We start from the raw sequence: 25,000 nt of genomic DNA, 5'->3' as shown, positions 1-25,000 counted from the left end.
CGCCCCAAAATACTGCCTATAGGGCACTGTTTAAGAGCAGGTAATATACAAGCTACCAGGTTATGGGCCTGATCTCAACCTATAAAACAGAGATAAATTCTCCTGTTCTCCTTAGGTGAGCACAGGTGGTATAGAATGCTAAAGGATTTTATAACTTTTACAGGAACAGCTAACATAGAGAGACATGGAGACAGAGAATCAGAGTGACAGTAAGTGAATGAAAGAGAGAGAGAGAGAGAGAGAGAGAGAGAGAGAGAGAGAGAGAGAGAGAGAGAGAGAGAGAGAGAGAGAGAGAGAGAGAGAGAGAGAGAGAGACTAAGCAGGCCTTGATGACACATCACACTGAAATGCCATTGTAGACAAGATGTGCTAGTTTCCATACAGTAAAATCCATAGTTAGTTTAGACTCAAACAGAGTGTACAATGGACCTCTAAAAGTTGAGGTATGAGGCTAGCAGGCAACTTGATAGCAGGCCTAGAATAATTATATAAAATGATACTACATTGATATCTTAATGGTGGATGTACTGTGGACAGGCTGCATTCGGCCTCAAAGCACAGACTTTATGAAGCTATATGATCCTCAAGTGGACAGTACACCATTCCATTATAAAAAGTAGTGGTGTAAAGTAACCAAGTACATGTGCAAGTTCTGTACATAAGTACAATTTTGAGATATATTTGTTTACTGTTTTCAGTATTCAAAATGTTCAATACTTTTACTTCTACCCCACTACATGTCAGAGGAAAATATTATACTTTTATTCCACTACAATTAGGAGTTACTAGTTACTTTAGATTTTGATTATTTTTACAAAACACACTAACCACTTCAACCCTATATATTTCGGCCATTTGAAAATAGCAGATCTACAAGCTGCAATGCCAAGCATTGTATAAGCTTGTAGATCGGCTATTTTCAAAAGATTGGTTATACATTTTGAACTTAGGAAATAGGATATTGTGCACAATGAATATTTTTTACTTTTGGTACTTTAAGTATATTTTAATGCTGATACTTTTGTACTTTTAGTACATTTTTAATACGGGACTACTTGTAACATAGTAAATCTACATTGCAGTATTGATACTTTTACTTAAAGTAAAACATGTGAGTACCTCTTCCATCACTGATAAAACTGAAGGAGATGGTAGAGCCATAGGCCTATACCCAGAGTCTCCAATCAATGCATGTTAGTTTAATATTGGATGTAATAGTATTATAGTTGGCATTTCAAGCAGAAAAGGAGGCTTGAAAGGATGACGAAAATCTGGAGGCATTTTTTTTTTTTTTTGCTTTTCTTTCCATTTGTATGTGTTTTAAAAAAATCCCGTGACAGCTCGATGGGAAACAGTCATAATAATTTTGCCTTTCGTCAGTTTCGTGTGATCTTAACGAGCACTTCAGAAACTCTTGAAAAGAGAAGTTAATAGGCATCGATCGGCACGCAAAAACTATACACGACACAACAGACAACCACCCAAGTTTCAAAGAGAGAGAGAGAGAGAGAGAGAGAGAGAGAGAGAGAGAGAGAGAGAGAGAGAGAGAGAGAGAGAGAGAGAGAGAGAGAGAGAGAGAGAGCACGCACGCACGCAACGCAACGCAACGCAACGCACGCACGCACGCACGCTATAGCTGACCCAACAGCTGCTTAAGTCAAGTTTTATGATCAATCTGAAAGCATCAGTTGGGTGGCGGCTGAAATCATGTGGCCGATTAAAAGTATTGTTAATCATTAACCATACAGTCAGTCCCCTCTGCCATTAATTGATTGCCCTTATGGATGGAAAAGGCCGCTATATGGGTTAATAGCCCAGTACTTTACATACATCAATTTAGCGGGAAAATAATCTTTAAGTGATTACCTGATGTCTGTTGATAGGCTGTTACCCACATAATAATACGTATAATAATCAAAACATCGCAGTCAATAGACTTTACTTAAATGTTAAATTAGGCTAATGATAACAGCTTTCCATGCAGAAATAAAAACAATAATAATAATTACTATTTATTATTATTATGAGTTTGAGTTTGAGTTTGAGTTTGTTTTCGCTCTGTAAAAGTCCATGATTGGATTAGTTTATGCCTCCAATATGTTGGTGAGTGTATCTGGCCGTTGAACGACTGACAAGGAGCAGATTGGCCTTTTTCATGCACATAGAGGGCAGTCTTTTGTTTTTAGGCAGCTGGCACGTGTCTGCCCTGAATGAACTCCTTAATGCACTTCAGCTCACTGGAGGAGGATAATTACTCACACAAAGAGCAACAATTACATTCTCTAATTGACAACACAAACGGTCAGTGATACCACAGGTCTCAGAACGACTATGGTGGCTAAACATTTAATAATGTTTGATAATGTAAGCCAATGGCAGCAGCATTGTTGTCAATTTCTGTATAATAAGTTTTTTATAGCCTATTTATTATTTATATAAGGTTGTGTGTATATATATATATATATATATATATATATATATATATATATATATATATATATATATATATATATATATATATATATATATATATATATATATATATATATATATATATACATACATATATATATATGTATGAGAAAATGTGCCACGGCTGTTGTGTGTAGTGAATTAAATGAGCTACCCCAGACAATAATGTGATAGTGAGTATGGGGTTGTGCATACAGTAGCAACGGATTTTTGATTGGTCTATAATATAACAACATGATCCCTACCAGTCAGTGTCACTGTCTATATACCTTTTTGGAAGACTCAAAGTTTGGACTTCGGAAAACAAAACTTTAACAGAGCTGTTCTTTTTTTCTGCATACAGTTCTTAAACTATGGCATATATTTATGTTGGTGTTAAAGTGTAATCTATGGGTTATGGGGATAGTCCTCCTGAGTCCTGACTGACTCCTGTCGATACCCTGTCCATAACTGTCTGGCACGGCTGCTCATTTAAATAGCGGCCACCTGTTTCCCATGTCTCCTTATACCTCACGCACTGTGAAATTAATTTGGTGCCAATCTTTAAAGCTAAATATGGAAGCCATTGGCTTTTGCCATTGGCTTTTCGGGGAGACCCCCCCCCCCCCCATCCTGCCCCCTCCGACCCCCCTCTTTCCAAACCAACAGTAAATCCACAATTAGTAGATCCAAATTAGCATATTAACCTGTGGTTCTTTATGCACGTCGTCATTATGTAGGTCAAACACTAGCATTTTCTTAATTGCTTTCTCTGTTGATCGAGGGCAAACATGTTCTGTTTGTTATGTCCAGTCGTTATTTGGGCTGTCTCTCTCTCTATCCAGTGCAAAGGTAGAGTATATGGCCGGGCTTAACGGACGCTCATCATGGCCATATGAGTCCATATGAGTCCATATGAGTCCGATCATGTCTGACCGGCAGCAGACTGATTAAAATTCCACACAGCAGACAGACTCGTAAACAAGGCCCGCACATGCGCGTAAAGAGGCACGGCGCACTGTTGTAGCCCAGCGGTTCTCAACCTGTAGGTCGCCCCCCCCCCCCCACCCAACATGATTTTTTAAATTTGGGGTCCCCAGATGACAGTTCAGTGACAAATAATTAAGACCTTTTTAATACCTCAACAAAAAAGAAAGAAAGAAAAGGAAAATGACCATTACTGCATCAAAAGTAATCAACAAACTAGGCCTACTATAAAAACTGGTCAAACATTGGCCAAATTGTCAAATAATATTTAAAGAGACAAAACTGCAAGCTCGCAAGGCGTTGTGAGATCTGCTATTTTATAATATATTTATCTGCGGAACAAAATGTCATGCCTCAATTCCTGCAATTCCAAGTGCTTATCAGGGTGTGGGTCCCCAGTTCAAATATGATTATTTGGGGAGGTCACGGCCTGAAAAGGTTGAGAACCACTGTATTAGCTAATACCTACAGACATTAGGCCTAGATTTAATAGTCCATAAGAGCAGCAGACAGACTTCAGGACGTTTATGAAACACATCAAATTATCTGGTCGTTTGTTAAACTAGGCCTACCTACTACACATTGGGTAAACATAAAGGCACGCCATGACTCGGGAGTCCTGAGAAATATAGTGAATTAATGATTAAATCTGCTAGTTATTAAAAGGAGTAAACAACTAATAGTCTAATGTGTAGGAATTGTGTAGCTGTAGCCTACAGTATATAGGCCTACAGCCATGGGTCTCTGTATCTATTCTACACCATCACGTGTCAAGAGTTTTACGATGAGACAGCTTACTATTGGCCTATACCTATACCTATTTTACAGTATAGGCTACTGTTAAAAGTTGGCTAAGTTGGACCGTTAAGTTAGCATATTTTAAGTGTGTATTGGTCCAAAGTTAAACCGAAATAATTCACTAATTGAACGACTTAATAAATTGTTCGTCAATTGTGTTTGTTATTACAATAATCACATCCGTTTTGTTGACTAACTGCAAATAAACAGTCCACAACGAATCCTTGTTAAATGTTAATGAATCATTTTGGATAAAAGACATGTAAGACCTATAATTTGCCCGCTATAGACCTTCTGATAACCTATCCATCATGTATAGCGTAATATTATGTTGACTGACACATTAAGCCTGTTTTGAGGATCATAAAGGCTCTTGTGACATGTGGTGGTTTTAAAGGCACCTGCTCTAAAAATGGTCATAGGGCAACAGAGACGACTGGTCCACACATGACTGTTCTGGCGCCCATCTGAAAGTGTTGCCTGTGGGCTGATAGAGAGAGAGGGTGGTATAAGGCTGTTTGGGGGGCTGGCTGCGGTGATCAGCCCTTTCCTTGCCTCGTCAGGCGGCAGATGGAGCGGTTCCAAGCCCGGAGAACACTGACTGACTGACTGCGCATCTGCTACTGCGCTCCCGGCGCTCGGTTATACATGCAGGCAGCGGGGCCTCTCCTCCACGTTAAGCCCTATTAGCACCGTCTACCGTGCAACTGGTGCCTCGGTTTGACGGTGAAAAAGTACTCACATTTTTGTCTTAAGTAAAAGTATCGATACTGTTATGTAGAAATACTCTGTTACAAGTAAAAGTCCTGTATTCAAAATTGACATTAGTAAAAGTACAAAAGTATTGGTATCAAAATGTACTTAAAGGACCAAAAGTAGAGAAAACTCATTATGCATGCAGAATGTCTTATTCGAATGTGTAAAATGTATAAAAAAATCTTTTGAAAAAATGAGATCTACAAGCTCACAATGCGTCTGCGATGCATTGTGAGCTTGTAGATCGGCTATATTCAAATGTCCGAAATGCATATGGGCTGAAGTGGGTAAATGTATGTTTTGTAATAATGATCAAAACCTACAAAGTAACAAGTGACTAAAGTTTTCAAATAATTGTAGTGGATTAAAAGTAGGCCTATAATTTTTGTCTCTGAGACGTAGTGGAGTAGAAGTAAAAGTATAGAAATTTGGAAATACTCCAGTAAAGTAAAAGTACCTAAAATTGTACAGTACTTGAGTAAATGTACTTAGTTACTTTCCACCACTGGTGGAGGATACGATTTCCCTCTCTCTCTCTCTCTCTCTCTCTCTCTCTCTCTCTCTCTCTCTCTCTCTCTCTCTTTCTCTCTTACGCGCGCACGCACACACGCACGCATGCACACACACGCAAGCGCGCGCGCGCGCACACACACACACACACACACACACACACACACACACACACACACACACACACACACACACACACACACACACACACACACACACACACACACACACACACACGATCATGTTGGCCTATATGACAGACAGAAGCATGCACGCAGATTCATTTTCTGCTTCTCTCTCTCCTCTCTCTCTCTCTCTCCATCCATCTACCCCCCCCCCCCCCCCTCACCCACCCCTCCCTCTCTCCTCTCTACCCGGTGGCCTCGTGTGCATCCTTTTTAATCCTTGCATGCGACAGCCGGCCTTCACCAACCGGAGGTTTCGTCGAGCCTCCAGGCAAAACAATCGAACAGTTAATTAAAATATAAAAGACCTTGAGAACTTGTAAAGGAGGCTATTTAAAGCAACGCCGCCTATAACGTTTGGGTGTGTTGCTTACACAGTTTACACATTTTGCGACGGCACGCTGGAACGTAAAACAGAAGAAGCCTTAATGGGGATTTCTGGTGCAACAGGGTCCCCTGTACGATGTACAAAATATGCACTGTATGGTTTATAATTGGGAGTGGAAGAAAAATAATATTTTTTGGGGGGGTGCTATAGTTATTTGACGAGGTGTATACACAGATCCAGTTATTTTCTATTATTGATGTTATTATTATTATAAGCACCCAAGGCCAGAGAGCCGCAGGAACAGATGGGTGGGATAAATTCCTTAATTAAAGTGCAGAGTCAATACCGGCGTCATAGCGTCGGCCCAGTGACAGTCTGCACATTAATATCAGTTGTGGAGTCGCTTTGGTTACAGACTTACAGTTACAGCTGAAATACCTCGAACCAAAACAACTCTGATTATTTCCCATGCCATTGATTTATCTCCGTGTGGCTGGCAGACTGCATGGGCCGCAGGTAACGGGCGGTGCATGGAGTTCTATTGAGGAGAAAGAGAAAGATGGGAGGGTGCATGGGGGCGGGGTGGGGTGGGGGGGTTTGCCCGGAGTAATCGCGATAATTCGGGTTAACTAAGGAGAGCTGGAGCTTTGAAAGCCTTCGAAAGCACCCAGCCCCCAATCTATCTATCTATCTATCTATCTATCTATCTATCTATCTATCTGTCTGTCTGTCTGTCTGTCTGTCTGTCTGTCTGTCTGTCTGTCTGTCTGTCTGTCTGTCTGTCTGTCTGTCTGTCTGTCTGTCTGTCTGTCTGTCTTTGTGTGTGTGTTGTGTGTGTGTGTGTGTGTGTGTGTGTGTGTGTGTGTGTGTGTGTGTGTGTGTGTGTGTGGTGTGTGTGTGTGTGTGTGTGTGGGTGTGTGTGTGTGGTGTGTGTGTGTGTGTGTGTGTGAGAGAGAGACAGAGAGAGGAGAGATGATGAGAGAGAGAGAGAGAGAGAGGAGAGAGAGAGAGAGAGAGAGACAGAGAGAGAGAGAGAGAGAGAGAGAGAGAGAGAGAGAGAGAGAGTGTGCATGGCAGACACTATCTGACAGACTGATAGAGTAGCTTAGTGAGTGAGCAGGCAGATAGAGAGCTCCCCCCACACTTCTCATATCTCCTGCAGCCTATCTAGACAGTATCTAGTAGAGAGAAGCTCTCTACTCATCGTCTCCATAGGCCGTGACCGGAAGCTCTGCTTTTCTTCGTTTGTGTTTGTTTTGCGCCCCGGGTGGGCATGCTGCTAACGGCCATGTGCACGGTTAGGTATAGTCTACCTCGACCACCTTGTCATTTTGGCAAACAAATGTGACTGAGAAGTATTTTGACTTTGGCTGCGTGTTTTCGGTTCCAGATTTGCTTCCATTCCAAACTAATATCAACTTGGATATATTAAATTAGGCTTATACTCTAAAAAACTAAATAGTGCAGTCTGGTTGTCTGGTTTTGGCTAGTTCATATCTAATAGTTTACTTTTTTGTCTTTTTTTTTTTTTTTTACCCTACCTATTTATTTGTAGTGGAGTGAATAAAAAGGAGACGCTGATTGATAAACATACCATTTACTAGAAGTTACTACACTTGATGAATCGGAGATCCCTGGAGACATGACTAACCTTATAACGCAACCATGACGCTTCTGATAATAAGAGCTCCAGAAACTTATGTTGCTATATATATCAGTGGTTCTCAAACTTTTTCATGTCAAGGACCCCCAAAGTTATATGTATTCGGCCACGGACCCCCCCCCCCCCCCATCTCAAAATATTTTGTTCCAGAGACCCCCCCCCCCCCAGAAACAAAGATTTTAGTTACGAATGTTCGCTTTAAAATATATATATTCAAAGATTTACATACATTTTCACGATTTAAAAAAAAATAGCAGATCTACAAGCTTGTATATATATATATGCCAAAGAAATCTAAAGGCGCACGCACCCAAGGCGCGCGCCCTGCAGGTGAGTGTCAGCAGGAGGCTGAGGCCGGGGTCACCAGACTGACCATGAAGTGACCATAAAGGTCTCGTGCTGATCCAAAGTGAATATTAAAATAAAGCAGTCCTTCCATCCAGACTCTCACAGTCAGGCACGCACGCGCCTCTCGTCACACACAATAGATGTCTTTGATTGAGAAAATGTCTTGTGCTTCGGTTCTTCACAAAAGCACCACTTGATGGTTGACCCCACACGAGCAACAGATTTAGCAAAAGAGATGAAAAAGAAGAAGAAAAAAAAAGAAAGGAAAAAAAAAGGCTCCATGAATGAAAAGCTGCGCGTCCATGTTGTGCGTTCATATGCAGAAATATGTCATCATATCCCTCTGGTTTCCCACAAGTAGCAATAATGTAAAAACAATGGTCACAAACAAGTCGATTTATCTGGTATATGTGCTAGTAAATTGACCCTTGTCTTTGCCGGAAAAGAGAAACGTCTGCTTTAAAAATAGCCTAATCTGAATTTATGTAATAGAGAAAAAATAATAATGGGCTAAAGTGAAATCATCAATTAGGCTATTAATTGCATTGGCATTGAAAAATGTGTATAAATGTAGGCCAATTGTTTTCATTTCAATTCCGGTTATAGGTTTCTGTATTAAACTGCGTAAAACAATAATATGAAGAATATTAATATGACGAGTCGTCTATGGCTTTTGAGGCAGGAAAAATAGCATTGAAAAAGGTTCAGTTTCCAAATGAAATCCTCCATCGAAGATCATCATTAAATCACAAACGTATTTTGAGGGGAAAAAAGAAAATCCATTTTTATTCAGTGAGTAATTTTCGAAATTACCCCTTAAATATTTCAAACAAACTTACATTTCCGCTGAAAATCCGTACAATTTTGTAAACGACTTATGCAGAGTGAATTTAAAAATAACAAAACAAAAAAAACGAAGAAAGCACGCAATAGACGTTGTGAAAATACAAACGGCTCAAAAAGAAAATGTCCACAAAAAGAGTAGAAAAATGTTGAAAGAAGCACTTGGTTCCTTATTAAGGCGAAGATACAATATTTATTCCTTGTCTCCTGGGATGCTCCGCTCCGTCTATTGTCCTCCCATTCCTCAGTGCTGATGCTTAATTTTCAAAACTTCTATATTACCAAGGGACCTACGACATCAGCCGAGAAATACCCTGCAAGTACAAAATCCGTGAGCCAGCCCCGTCCGTGCAGAGGGGAGACGCTCGCCATCCACCAGCTTTCTGCCGTTATACCGAGCGCACGGGGGACTTTCTTCCATTTCTCTTGGTTTTGGGATTTTAACGCATTTTTCATTATTCGATCGGCGAGGAAGAGAAAAAAAACCCGGGTTACTTTGGAGAAAACACAATGTCAGCAACCTTCCCCGGTCTGGTCCACGACGCAGAGGTAATTTATTATTATTATTATTTCTTATAGCCTCCATTCGTATAATTATGAAATTATAGAAGTTATTGTGATCGTATTGGTTGGGTGAAATAGAGCTACAGTAAAATTCGTTACAGCATCTGCTGTGGCAAACGCGTGGATTACAAAAAACAAAACAAAAAAACATGATGGTGAGAGAAATTGCTAGCTGTGTCTATAGCGCTGCCGGTAAAACAATGCTTTTTTTTATTAGTGTGGGGAAGTAAACGAGGCTCGTGTGTGTGTGTGTACGCGAGTAACGGTGTGATTAGAACATTTTAGGGCGGAACACCTCTCTTGGTGTGTCTGACTCTTCTATACCTGCCATCCATTGTAGGCTAATGTGAGAGAGAGCTGGGACAGTACATTTGCCAGCAGCTCGGTAATAATAACATATAACAGCACGCCTTTTAAAACACTGAAGAGTGACAGGCACGCACCCCCCCCCCCCTAAAAAAAAAAGGAAAAAGAAAAGGAAACACCTAGGGCTCCTGTTGCCGTGCGATCGTTCCCCTCCCGGGCTTGTGGAAATGACATCTCCTTCAGGTGGTTTTAAGGAAGAAGGAAAGAAAACCCGCTTTGAGTGCAGTGTGCGTGTGTGTGAGTTGTGTTTTTGAGTTGTGTTTGAGCATGTTTGGAGAAGCAGTCTGCGTTAAAAGCTCGACTCGACTGAAAGAGAGAGAGAGAGGAGTCAGTATAGCTCAGCGGTTCTCAAAGTGGATTTTCAGGGACTCTCTTGGTTTCCTTGTAAGGGTCAATTTAGACCCCCCTAAAGTTTAGGGGGGTCTAAATGGACCCTTACAAGTATGTAACTCAGACAGTATACATCCATTTGTACACTGTCTGAGTTAAGGGGGAGACCAGTTGGAATGTAAAAGTTTGAGAACCAGGTAGTATAGCTGATGCTAAATGACATCGCCTGATATACATTTTCTCGTATGGTTATATTCCTCGTATAGATACGTCACGACGGATCAAACAGCTACCGCCTGATGCAGCTGGGCTGCCTGGAGTCCGTGGCCAACTCCTCGGTCGCATACTCCTCCTCCTCGCCGCTCACCTACCCGGCCACGGCGGGGACGGAGTTCGCCTCGCCTTACTTCTCGGCCAACCACCAGTACACCCCGTTGCACCACCAGTCCTTCCACTACGAGTTCCAGCACTCGCACCCGGCCGTGGCCGGCCCGGAGGCCTACGGCCTCAACTCGCTGCACTCGGGCCAGTACTACCAGCAGATCCACCACGGGGACTCGGCGGACTTCATCAACCTGCACAACGCCCGCTCGGCCCTCAAGTCGTCGTGCCTGGACGAGCAGCAGCGGCGCGAGCTGGGATGCCTCGACGCCTACCGCCGCCACGACCTGTCGCTCATGACGTCACACGGCTCTCAGGCCTACGGCGTCGGCATGCACCACGCGGACCAGAGGCTGCTGCCCGCGGCCGGCCTGGGTCTCCCTCCGCCCGGGGCGGACGACCTGCAGGTACCTAAAGAACCGACAGTCTGCCTCTACTACTTCCTCCCCCCCCACCCTCCCTCCCTCCCTCCCTCCATCCCTCCCTGGTTGAGCCGCCTCTCAACTCCAAAGGCACATCTCAGTGGTTCTCAACCTTTTCAGGCCGTGACCCCCACCGAAATAATCATATTTGAACTGGTGACCCCCTAAAATAATCATATATTTGTAAGGTATTACATTTAGTGTGACTCGGTTCCACAGATAAATATTGTGAAAATAGCTGATCTACAAGCACAGTTGCAAGGCGTTGTGAGCTTGTAGATCAGCTATTTTCACAATTAGTTCAATTATTTCAGCAATTTTTCAATTATTTGACAATTTGACCAATTTTCATAGTATAAAACCCCACTTATTTACATCGAAAGGAATTATGTAACCCACAGGTTGAGAACCACTGGCATAGCTGACTTGTTTCTTTCCTCCTGTCCCCCTCGTTCCCATTCAAGCCCTCTCAAGTTCATCCATAATCGTAGAAGCTCAGCTGCCCTGGTCTGGCCTGGTCCTATACCTAACCTGGCCCATTCAGCATCTGTCCCAGTGCCCTATTCACCCACTGCCCCACTGCCCTACTCCTTCAAAACAGCCTTTTTTCCCATTGTACCAACCTCACAGGCAGCAAATCCAGAATATCGGGGCCAGATGTCTGTCTGTCTGCCCGCCGTTAACAGTCTGTCTGCCCGGCTTGTGCCTTTTGTAAAATAGCCCATCGGCACTGCAGACGCTATAGACCAGTACACTCCACCAAAGAATGCATTCTACTGGGCTAAACAATATTCGATAGCTTCTTTAGCTAATCTCGATGCCAAGTATAAGAGAAAAAAGAGAACTTGATATATCCAATGAGTGTAGGTTAAATAAGAGTCAAGTCCACACGGACCGTGATTCTGAAAGGCAGGCCCATTTCTAAAGGTTAATTGACTAGCAGTCTATACTATTCTATTGTGAAATCGGCCCTTTATTTTTCCTGAAACACACGTGACCCATATTTTACATAATTCCTTTCGATGTAAAGAAATGGGCGAGATGAGAACGAATTTGCACTGTTCTTGTGTGTGTGTGTGTGTGTGTGTGTGTGTGTGTGTGTGTGTGTGTGTGTGTGTGTGTGTGTGTGTGTGTGTGTGTGTGTGTGTGTGTGTGTGTGTGTGTGTGTGTCCGGCTGTCTGCTGAGGCAGAGAAAAGCCGCTGGTTCTCTATTCTCCGGTAAAGGGCGGATTAACGGATCGGGGTTCGAGGCACAATGGCCCGCTCGAGCGCCGTAAAGCACCGTAGTTTATCCAATTACGGACTTAACGTCAATCAACTTGGTTATTTATGCAGCGACATCTGAGCTATAGTTAAAGACGTCTATGCTTAAATACGGTTTAACATACTGACAAATAATTTCAGTTGCGTTAACTATTTACCTTGCTGGGGCTTAACTGGATAGCACCGCAGGCTACTGCTTTCTCACTTTTGAGACTTTCCTATTATGGTCATACGATTTTCAAAAGCAAATATTAATATTTATTATTATTATTATTATTATTATTATTACTATTATTATTTTGTTATTAGGATATTATTATTATTACTGTTTTGTTTTTAATATGTATTTATGTATTCATATCTATAGAATATTGAACAATGATAATAATTTTGTTTTATATTAATACATTTGGATATTTTGTTATGTCATTTTCTATTTTTATTATTTTATTATGTCTATACTAATAGGCTATTTGTCATTGTTAAGCCTTAATGCCTGCATGAAGCATGCTAATAATATAATATATATATAATAATTGTTATCCAATAATAATAACAACATTGCAAAAGCAATTGTAGAAGCCAATTGATATTCAGAATTCCGTCTTTATGTTTTTCATTATTCAGTACTTTTCACAATTGTTCTTTAGCTATTTTTGCTGTTATTATTAAGTATCCATGTTAGTTGTTTAGTTTGAAATTCTATCACTTTGAACCTTGTTATCAAGCTAGATCTATTTGAGTGATCATGAGAATAAATGTCTGTTTAAGCTATTCTATACAAATATATTTTAACACCATGTATTCAAAAATATTTCTAGTTAAATTTCCAATTAAATTAATAATAATGTTATAACCACTAACCGCTATAAACCTATAGGAACAAACGTAGCAGCTTTCTATATAGGCTGTGCTATTTCAATAGTCTACTATTTAAATAATATTTTATTGAAGCACGCACGCACACGCACGCACACACACACACACACACACACACACACACACACACACACACACACACACACACACACACACACACACACACACACACACACACACACACACACACACACACACACACACGAAGTTGAACCTTTTGAAGAAAAAAAGAAAGGGAAAAAAGAAAGAGTGCCTCATGAACCTGAGTTTCCAGCCGAACAGAACAGATGCGCCCAGCCTCGTGCAGCACGGTCGCATCTTTGAGCGCGTAAAGAGATTTTCATGCTGAACAAAAGGAGCTGCCACACCTTTCGCCCGTCACTAAGCTAATTCATGCAAGACCTCTGCGTTTTGTATATTGATTTTATAATCACTTTAGCTGCGGAATAAAAAAAGAAGAAGGGGGGGGGGGAAACCAGAGCAGGAGTTGGTTAAGAAGGAGCTACAACAAGGCCCTTTCAGCTTTATTTCATTTTAATCAGGGGTTGTGTGTGCACGGGTGAACCGGGGGTTCGGGGCCCGGCCTCGAGGCTCACACGAGGGATTAAGTGTTTTCTGAATAAAGGCTCGTGTTCTCTTTTCTTGATGACATTGTTGATAGCAGGCCCCTGCACGCGAGTCGGCAGCAAAATGGCGGCGCTAACAGGTTCCATAAACACTATAGTGTTGTTTCTGTACAATCATGTCAACATGTGCCTTGAAGGGGGGGGGGGGGGGAATAAGGCACGTGTTGTCTTTTAGGGACTTCTGCATTATGCGGAAATCCGTTTTTGACAATCCAACAACAAAACTGTTAAAACGACCAAGTGCGCCATCTCAAGCAGACTTGAGCCACAGGAGGCACCACCGAGTGAGCTAACGCGAAGTCTGCTTGAGCCGACTCAGCAGCGTCCGAGTTATGGCCTGATAGGGACAGAATGGTAAATAATATATTCCCCAAAAGTCATCTTGTGACTATTTTGCACCCCCCCCCCCCCACCCGTCAAGGCACATGTTGAATTTTGGTCAAAATTGTACCAAAAAGTCAAAATATTACATTATTTTTGGTACAACAGGTTGGCCCGCAGCATTTTAAAACATGTTTTGTTACAATTCTCAAAAAGTCCAATGGCTCATAAGTCATAATAATAATAATTCTAAAAACATTCTGCCTGAGTCACACATTTTTTTATATCTTCTCTTTGATTCATATTAATGAAACGGTATCTCCACAGGGCTCCGTGGAGGCACAGTGTGGGCTGATGCTGAACGGCCAGGGAGGCGTCATCCGGAGAGGTAAGGCTCCCTCCGTTCACTAGTTGTTCTATATGTAGCGGTTAAACAGTAGCAGCTGACACGAGAAGACAGCCAACACACACACAAACAGGAGGAACAGCACTCCTCGCCTGTCTCCTGTCAACATACCAACACGAGGAGAGGAGTGCCTCTTTATTCTCCCCCTTACCTGTTTAGACACACGTTCTGACGCCCCAATTGTATACACCGTAGGGGAAGAAAAAGAACTAATCTAGGCTACAGGCTATAACAACGCTTTCGTGTTGTTCACTTGCAGATCAGTTATTTTTGGCAAGCATCATCATCACCCTTGCGCAATTGAAGAATATAAGATTAAGTTTCGGGGGAAAAAATGGCTTAAACATAATAAAGGCATGTCGATGCATCCGAATTTAAACCTATAGTTTCGACATCAATCGTTATTCAAGATTTCTACTATCGCTTATTCTGAACACATGCTTTCGTATTTTGCAGGGTTTTGTCAAATAAATAAATTACAATTATTGTTTTAAATTTGATATATATTTTTGATATATGGCTATATATATATATATATATATATATATATATATATATATATATATATATATATATATAATCTTGATATAGATAATGTTTTGGTGCAAAACATCTCAAATTATATTTTAACATTGTTAATTTGAAATACACGAAACAAGACTTCATTCATTAATCTGGATGTGCAGAATATATATAAATATTTTTTAATTCAGTTTAAAATTATATATGGCAGTGTAAGGATGTTATTATAGCCTATTAGTGTAATGGTAATTTTTTGTGAAGCAGAATTGTCTTATATATAGACTATAATTGCCCAAACAACGTTGTTGAGGCAATTTCTCAACTACAATAATTAAAATACTAGGCTATAATGAATAGATGATATATTTTATATTAATCATATCACTTGTTAATATATATGATGATAATTCGAGCTGCAAAGCAAAGCTATATACGGTAGTAGGCTATTCTAAACATGCTAGTGGCTAGTGAGCCAGCTAATCCTATGCTTAGCTTATTACAAGCTTACATGCTAACTAAAACAATAATTCAGCAGCCCATTCTTGAATAAAGATGACTTTAGTTTAAAGAATGATGAGTTAAGGACATGATTTCTGTTTTTCTTGAATGATTGCCATATGTGGCGCTTGATCTCTTATAGACACATTCTTGTATTCGTTAAAGAACAATGCATTAAAATATAAATATGTATTCCCAATACAACCATTGTTTGTTACTGCATGTGTGTGTTCTAAACACCATATAAACCATCCTCTTAAGTCGAAATAACAAATCAAGCCTCCTCCTGTCACAAAACAAAGGAAAGCATGGGGACGGCTACCACGCAGGTGTGAGCAGAAATGTTGGCAATTCTGCAAGTTTGCAGGGTGAAAGATGAGGCTTTAGGGCTATAGCGTGCACGAAGCAATTTCCTCATGAGTGCTCTCCGGGTTTTAACCCAAGCTAGATGCGCCTGCTCCATCAAAGCCTGCTTTTATAGTCGGAGCGCTTATTCACGCTGCTGCCACTGCAAAGTATACTCAATGTTAATTTGACTCCGAGAGCAGTGTACAAATAGACACATAAAGCAGTGGTTCTCAAACCTTTTCATGTCAAGGACCCCCAAATTGATATGTATTTGGCCGCGGACCCCCTTCTGAAAATGATTTGTGCCAGGGACTCGCAGAAAAGAAGATTTGTGTCCAAAAAAAGGACATCAATTATTCAAAATCTTACCATTTTCAAGAAAATTGAAAGATTTTGAATAATTTAGATTTTTTTTTTAAATATCGGTTTAAATGATTGTGATGCCATATGAAGTAATTTTGCTGGGGACCCCCTGGAACCTCCCCAAGGACCCCTGGGGGTCCCTGGACCCCACTTTGAGAACCAATGCCATAAAGGTTCCATGTGTACACTCTCGGAGTTAAATGAACACTGGTGATTTTGACTGTAGCCTATACACACATGTGTAGTTTTTCCATATAGGCCTACAGAAAGGAAAGGCTGTGTCTCATGGTTTAATTTTTCATCAGCTCTCGCCTAGGTGTTGGCGGGGCTTTTCTCGCGGATTGACGCGGGAATCCCTCCGCTATCACTTTCGGTTAATGGTGTGCTGTATTTCGCCCTGCAGCTCAGCCCCGCTCCAAACCATCACAACCAATAATCTTTGCTTTACCTCCCGCTCCCCGTATCGATAGCTTCTCTCGCCTCGGGCGCACGCTTTGATATGCTAATGCCGAGCGGGGCCCCCGAATTCAGTGGAGATCATATTAATGTTGTTCTTTCTGACTGAGGCTTTGGCGCGCCATGAATATTCACATAACCCTTTTTTCAAAAGAAAAATCACTCAAGAAAACGCGGATCCTACTTTAGGAGGAGTCGTCTGTGTTTTAATCAAGCCGGTATCACTTTCCCCCGTTCGGCTCTTACAACCAATCCTGATCAAGCTCATCTCGCAGACGCGCGCCTCCGTGGCAGCGCGTGCGCACCCACACATTTTCTAGTCAAGACACTGGCGGCGGCTTTTTTGTGTGGGCTGACTGGAGCTATAAACATTGTTGTTAAAACAGGCGAGAGAATGACATTTGGCCCGTGTCTCTTTTTCTTTAATTTTCGTGGCAAACTCCGTAAAAGGCACTTGATTCCGCGTGTGATCCCGCCCGCCGCTCGCGCCGCAGCCCGAGGCTACTCTCCGTTGCTTAAATACCGTTATCGCCTCTGGGCCCGCGCGCTCCACTGACTGCACTATACCGGCAATAGCTCTTTTCGATTGCCCTTGGCAACATAAAATACAAACTACTTTGAATCAAAACATTTTAGGGGGAATTAATATGACGTGAACCCGCAGCTTTCAGAGACGCGCGCCCTGTCAAAGCGCGTGAGGCTGACAGACAGGTCTGCCCGGTATGCGTCTGTCACACACACACACACACACACACACACACACACACACACACACACACACACACACACACACACACACACACACACACACACACACACACACACACACACACACACACACACACACACACACAGCCTAGCATAATAGTATCCTAGACCTGGCCCACACTTTTGTGATTACCTACAGATTAATTATGTTTGGAGTACTATAATTTCCATGGTCAGTTGGAGTACAGCATGCATGGATATACCGGTGGCTTCAGCACCACGGAGGTGTGGACAGCACGACCTCTTTTCAGCACCTGGACAGCACCTACAAAGCACCTTGTTAAAGGCCATGGTGGTATTTCAGCACCTGGACAGCTCCCACTAAACACCTATACAGTAAAGGCCATGAAGGCATTTCAGCACCTGGACAGCTCCCACTAAACACCTATACAGTAAAGGCCATGAAGGCATTTCAGCACCTGGACAGCTCCCACTATAAGCACCTAGTTATGAAGGCATTTCAGCACCTGGACAGCTCCCACTATAGGCCATAATATTAGCAGGTGCAGGTGCTGTCCAGGTGCTGAAATGCATTCAGAGCGGTTGTCGCTGTCCACACCTGCATGGTGCTCATTCGGGTCATTTCTAATCAATAGCGCCTATAGTGCCCTTGTTTAATATTGTGTTATTTTTATTTTGTTGATAGTTTTTATGTAAAGCACTTTGGGCTGCATTTGATGTCCTATCGCCTTCAGCAAAGATTGGTACAAATCGTAAAAATACCTTTAAAAAAAAACGTCCTGCATTTGAATAAAATACTCCAAACAAGTCATCCATTGCCCCAAAATAATAGCCTCATATTATGGTCCGCCAGGCACAGGGCCCACATTGCGTAATTTCCTGCATTCCACGTATCCGCTCATAGCCTAAAAACAAAGCGACACGCCCCGCTGTTAAGATAGACTTGATAACGAAGCAAATTAATTATAGAAGCCTACATCAGACAATAGCCTCGGGTTTCAGATGCTAGAGTCCTTAGTTCAAGTTTGTGTTTAATAAACATGCCTATTGCCTACTCATAGCAGTTGATACATGATATCCAATATTTGCAATTAATAATGCGAGGCAATATATATATATATATATATATATATATATATATATATATACATGTAAAAAATTAAGAAATGTAGCCATTTATTCACAAAGTCAGTAGTCTACAGTAAAATGTGGAATCAAACTTGTATTTTCATTATTATGATTATCATTATTATTATAATAATAATAATAATAATTATTATTATTATTACCTCCTAGTCTTGGTGCAGAGGTACTGTACATACAGGCTGGATTATTGACTTAATGTAAAAATACACATCGAAGTAAAAGAAAAAAACATGTTCAATAGTAGAGGTCCTTGCCTTTGGATCAATAAAGAAACCTTGTATTGTTGTACTTGGATGTTCAAGTATGATAGCATGCTACATCAATGTATTAATGACTTGTTATATCACACAACAAATATCACACAAATAAACGTTTTAAAGCCTAGATGCATGGGCCACTTACAGTAAAAAAAATAATTTAAATAATAAATATCTATATACAGTATACATATCTCTGTGTGTGTGTGTGTGTGTGTGTGTGTGTGTGTGTGTGTCTGTGTGTGTGTGTGTGTGTGTGTGTGTGTGTGTGTGTGTGTGTGTGTGTGTGTGTGTGTGTGTGTGTGTGTGTGTGTGTGTGTGTGTGTGTGTGTTTGCATATACAATTTGTTCAGTATGAAAGGGTTAGGAAATGCAATGAAAATGAATTCAACTGTATATTAAGAATATAAATATGTTGAGGTCATATGATATGATTTTGACCAAATGTTCCATAATCATTCATATTTTTACATATTTAGGCAAATGTCAATAATGTTGTCAGGATCATTAGAGCATTGTGTACTCGGGGTGCACATTCACACACTGCCCAAAATTCTCATTCTCTGTTGCACTGTTGCAATGTGAGACTTCATTCTTTCCATCACTTCCATCTTGCACAGGTGTCTCATACAAATTGTTTACAAAGACTTTCACTGAGTTCATAGCTACCTCTACAAAAAGGACAACTTTGCTACTTTGTCACATGGGGCTAATAGTCTGTGCACTCTAACTGGGGTTATCCTGGCGTTATTTACCTAGGGAAAAAAGTAAATATTTGTGTAAACATTGTGGTTGGCTCCCCATACTGAAATTATTGCTACTATATATGCTACTATTACGCATCAGTAAAATAAACTAATTGGATACATTTACATAATTTGAACAGTTTTTATTTAACACTGATCCAAATCAACCCGTACAGGTCCATTTAGCTCAAATCCTATATTGTCAGTTAAATTAATACTGACAATGTTACTGTAGCATTTTTCCAATTCAAGCCTTAGGTTTTATTCTCAATTACTGACTCATACAGAGTTCCATATACTGTGCTATAGCAGGTATAATTTGGGAAAAATGATAGTTGGTATAAAGTGAAATAAAAATGTATATGAGTAATTCAGTAAGCTACTTAATATAACTATATGGATTTTGTAAAATGTCAGTTGAAAATAGGATACATTTAAGACTATTTTAAGAGTTTTGTTTTTTCGTAGCAAATATGCAGCTGTAATTGATTGTCTAGCTAGCCTTAAGTATTGTAATTTAACCTTTTTGCACTTTATTGAACATAATAGCCACTGCCAATATGTACTGAAGGCATATGGCTTGTTCCCCCATGTGTCTTATTGTGTTCATTTGTATTTCATTCATTTATTTCATCTTGTGACTCTTTATAACTCTCTGCACTATAATAGCCAAAGGCAGTTTCTAAAGTGTAGACACTAAAGTGTGTATTCTATTCTATTCTACTCTTAACCCATACACTGTACAATCCGGAGTGTTAATTTAACTGTGACGGTGGAAAAAGCTACCCATAATAGTTCAAATAACAGTCAGGCTTTTGCATTGCAATGATAGAACGGAAGTATTGCTTTCCAAACCGCTTAGCACTACACTAGCCGTCCAACCACTCCAACAGGCACATCTTGTTTTGTTTGCGCAGGAGGAACGTGTGTGGTGAACCCTACTGATCTATTCTGTTCAGTACCAGGCCGCCTGTCACTGCTCAGCTCCACCTCAAAGTACAAAGTCACCATTGCTGAGGTGAAGAGAAGACTGTCTCCACCAGAGTGCCTCAACGCATCCCTACTGGGTGGTATACTCCGCAGGTCAGCACTCAGACACACACACACACACACACACACACACACACACACACACACACACACACACACACACACACACACAGACACACACACACACACACACACACACACACACACACACACACACACACACACACACACACACACACACATTCACACACACACACACACACACACACGCACGTACGTACGTACGTACGTACGTACGTACGTACGTACGTACGTACGTACGTACGTACATACATACATACGTACATACATACATACATACATACATACATACATACATACATACATACATACATACATACATACATACATACATACATACATACATACATACATACATACATACATACATACAGTATGTTGTGGCCTTTGTTCCAAGCCTGTTTGAACCTCACCGTCCAACACAACTTACATGACAGAAAGATATCACCACAAAAACAAACACCATCTAAATGGGAACATCAGAGAATGCACTTTGAGGTCGGCTATAAAACTACAACTTTCTAGTAACAAAATAGCAAAATAACAAAAACACTTGTGATAGCTTAAAGCTATAGCTGGAGTTGGAGAGCACTGCTTGATTTTGTAGAGCTGTTGTAGGCGAAACAGGACCAGGGCTGCACGCGCTGTGGTGCCCAGGGAGACTGAAAGAGGAGAGACCAGGCCAAAGCACGCCAGCATCAGAGAGAGGAGAGGAAAGAAAGAGTTGCCAGCGCTGTATTATTGATGAGATTGAGAGAAAGGGAAAGGGGAGAGAGGAGAGAGAGAGCAAAAGTGAGAGAGACAGAGAGAGTGAGAGTGAGAGAGATGGACAGCAGAGGACATGTCTGAGGTATCAGTGATGTGCAAAACATGAAAAAAAAAGACATATGTGTGCTCATAATCAGAAATAAAAATGTACAGCATCAACGTCAGCATCATCATAGAAGGTGATTGCACTCAATTGCACATCTGGGACTGTGTATATGGTGTAGATGCACTCAATTGCACATCTGGGACTGTGTATATGGTGTAGACTCTGTATCAAAACGTCTCATCGCATTGTTTGTCAGGAAATAAAACCTCTGTGCATTCATTTGACTGCCGAGTAAATTGCTTGTGACTCTCGTCGTATTAGAGTAATAGTATGGAGAGACATAGAGATAGCGCTGATACTATGCCGTGTTCAGAAAATGGATTTAACCACTTACCCCATTAAAACTGGGAAAGCATCTGTGTCATTTTAGTTTTTAACCACTTTAAGCATTATTTTATACTTGGCTATTCAAAAATAGCAGATATACGAGCGCGTAATTTCGTGCCAAAAAATTTGAAATATTTGAAAATATGTGCAAATCTTTTAATATATATGTTTTAAAGCGAATATTTAAACTCAAATCTTTGCTTCTGGGGGTCACTGGAACAAAATATTTTGAGATGGGGGTCCGTGGCCAAATACATATAATTTTGCGGGTCCTGGACATGAAAGAATTTGAGCACCACTGATAAATCAACATCAGAAACCTTAGAAATCTGTTAGGATTTAGAAGACATTTGTAGAATCATCCTCAGGTCTTACTGGGTTAAACCCTATACTTCATTGACGGGGATCCCCCTGAGGTCTATCCTGGACCCACTCCTTTTTTCCCTCTACACCAAATCTCGTTGCCAAAAATGGCCCGTCTACAAGCTCACAATGCACCATTGTGCGATGCGTTGAGATTGTATAGATCTGCCATTTTTGCCAAATGTTTGCCTATTATGACGTGCCAAGAATAGCGCCAGGGTTGAAGTTGTTAAGCAATTGTGGATAGCTGTTTTGAAAGCCAAATTGCACACCGTAGGTATTTCTAGGGATCTGTGCACCTGAATGAAAGGTGGAATCCTTGGAGGCTATATAATAGCTTTACATTTGCAGAGAGAACTTGTAAACACTTTATTTTGTGATAGCTACAGTACATATTGCTATTTATATTTATTACATTTATTACCTTACAAACGGAGTCAATTTAACTATGAGAGTGTAAAAATGTGCCCGTAAGGATCCATCTCCGAATAAACTCTGGATTTTACTTTGTACAAAATATTGGGAAAAGCTAAATATAAGATCTGATTGAGCCCAGACTGATCTATAGGCATAGCCTGTTTATAATAACATAATTACCTCTATTGCAGCAATACTTCAAGTTCTCACTATATGGTTTTAGCACGCCCATGGAATTTGAACACACAAACAGCCGGAGATGTAACAATAACAAATGATGTATATACAGTATGTACAAATCCTAAAGTTTACATGTTAAAGGCACAAGGAGGGCTGGTAGGGAAAACATTTCTCTTTTAATATTCATCTCTTCATTCTACAGAGCGAAGTCTAAGAATGGCGGCCGGTGTCTTCGTGAGAAACTCGACCGTCTGGGCCTCAACCTGCCGGCGGGCCGGAGGAAAGCTGCCAACGTCACGCTGCTCACATCCCTGGTGGAAGGTATGGACCTTTCAAACAATTCAATCTAAACACTTCCTGGGTCCTTGACCTTCATCTACTGTGGCTTTTCATTTGATTGCCTCCTTTATAGCAGGGGTTCCCAAACCTTTTCAGCTCAAGACCCAAAACTATTTCAGCTGGGACCCAAACTTTCAAAGATATGCGATGAATCACTTAGGCCCTATTTAGAAAATAGTAGAAATAGCAGATCTACAAGCTCACAACCTGTGTGTGAGCTGTTGTGAGCAAATAGATCTGCTATTTTCACTAGTTTTGAGAGGTTAAAACATTTCTCAAATCTTAAAAAAAGGAACGGGTAGGAAAGGGCATGAAAAATTGAATATTTACTCACAACCCATACAAACGGGTCTGTGTCCAAAAATGGGTTGGTCTCATTACTCCCCTTTTTTTCTGTGTGTACAGGTGAGGCACTCCACCTGGCGAGGGACTTTGGCTACACCTGTGAGACAGAGTTTCCTACAAAAGCGGTTGGAGAACACCTGGCGAGACAGCACAGTGAGCCGAAAGAGACAAACACACGCAAGAAGATGGTGCTGGCTACCAAGTGAGAACACGAACACGCATGTCGCACGCACAAATAGACTTCAGGAGAAGTTGCAGGGTCGCACCTCGGCCTGATTTAAAAACATGAACCCTAGTGTCCCTTTTCTGAGGCGAGCATTCAGCGGAAATGGCTGATCTACATGCTCATAATGCGTAGAAAGATGACATATTCTGAGCTTGTAGAACTGCTATTTTAAGGGATTTGGTGTAGAGGGAAAAAGGAATGGGCCAAGTATAGAGCTTCCACCAATATTGGACTCTTGAAGTTACTTGCAATTAATTCATAATCTATAATAGACATGTCTATTTGATTGTAAAAGCAGGCTTAGGTCTTCACAAAAACATCACATGGGCCTAAATAGTGAAGGAGCCATCAGTTTTGTCGTCACATCTTTAAGGTTAAGGATAAGGATAATTCCTTTTAACAGGTCGTTCATGAAAGTCCTTGCGGTCTTGTTTCCAATGAGAACCTGTGAGCAATTAGGGGTTAAGAGTCTTGCTCAGGGACAATTTTCATTTCATCGACACATATGCTGACCTGGCCTGGAATCGAACCTGGGGCAACCAGGGCCTCTGGCTCCCTAGGCAGGCTCACTAACCATTCAGCTATGGCCGCCCCATAGCTGATTGTTATAGGTGATTGTTGTTGTTCTGACAAAAATATAATTCCTTTTGAGGATGGAAAATGTTGCTTGAGTAAGACTCCCAACAACAACCCACAGACAAAAGCACATAAAGGTTGTGTGAGAGACAGACGCTACACAGTAAAATCTTGAGTTAATAATCCTGTTAATGTATTTTGAGTTATAAATGGATACATTGACACTTGTGATGTTACACTGTGTAACCTTATTCCCTCTCCCTGTCTCTGTGTCTCTGTCAGGCAAATCTGTAAGGAGTTCCAGGACCTGTTGAGCCAAGACCGTTCTCCTCTGGGCTCCTCCAGACCTACCCCCATACTGGACCTGGATATCCAGAGACACCTCACACACTTCAGGTAACACATATACACACATAGGACAGCAGGCGTACACATAGAAATGTGCACACATGTGTGTGTACGCGTATGTATGCAAGCACGCACACAGTCACACAGACTCAATATTGAAAAGTAGTAATGGCCCTGACATCAGGTTGCCAGTTTGGAGTCCCTCAATATTTGCAACAAGACAGCCTGTGTTGTTTGCCCAAGAGGAGTGATGGGGCTCCTCCATTTTGGCTGTTCTCCACTCCGTTTGCCATTTTGAAAGATGCAACTGTGCAGTTTGTCAGTTGGCATGGATGAGGCAGAGGGGCTGTGAGGGTGGGGGGTTGCAGAAACTACAGCAGGGCTGCTAAATGTCACACCTATGATGTCACTCTGTACACATTGAACATGATTCTATCAAATA

The 25,000-nt window shown here is 41.2% G+C and overlaps 1 protein-coding gene across 1 annotated transcript in view; it reads left to right on the top strand.

Annotated features, from left to right (window-relative positions):
• Nucleotides 1-9,379: 9,379 nt before the first annotated feature.
• The window catches only part of tfap2d (transcription factor AP-2 delta (activating enhancer binding protein 2 delta)), a gene marked incomplete at both ends in the record, with an annotated part of 17,632 nt that continues 2,011 nt past the window's right edge, over nt 9,380-25,000 (top strand). Inside the window, 7 exons of the mRNA XM_080457555.1 lie at nt 9,380-9,418; nt 10,396-10,917; nt 14,349-14,409; nt 20,410-20,575; nt 22,927-23,045; nt 23,469-23,610; nt 24,493-24,606. Of these exons, the coding sequence (XP_080313681.1) occupies nt 9,380-9,418; nt 10,396-10,917; nt 14,349-14,409; nt 20,410-20,575; nt 22,927-23,045; nt 23,469-23,610; nt 24,493-24,606 (1,163 nt within the window). The remainder of the gene's footprint in view (nt 9,419-10,395; nt 10,918-14,348; nt 14,410-20,409; nt 20,576-22,926; nt 23,046-23,468; nt 23,611-24,492; nt 24,607-25,000) is intronic.

Source organism: Gymnoscopelus braueri (assembly GCF_963280865.1).
Source record: "Gymnoscopelus braueri genome assembly, contig: SCAFFOLD_222, whole genome shotgun sequence".
In the NCBI taxonomy this organism is placed as follows: Eukaryota; Metazoa; Chordata; class Actinopteri; order Myctophiformes; family Myctophidae; genus Gymnoscopelus; species Gymnoscopelus braueri.
Note: the sequence above shows the minus strand (reverse complement) of the source record. Positions and strands in the feature narration are given on the sequence as shown.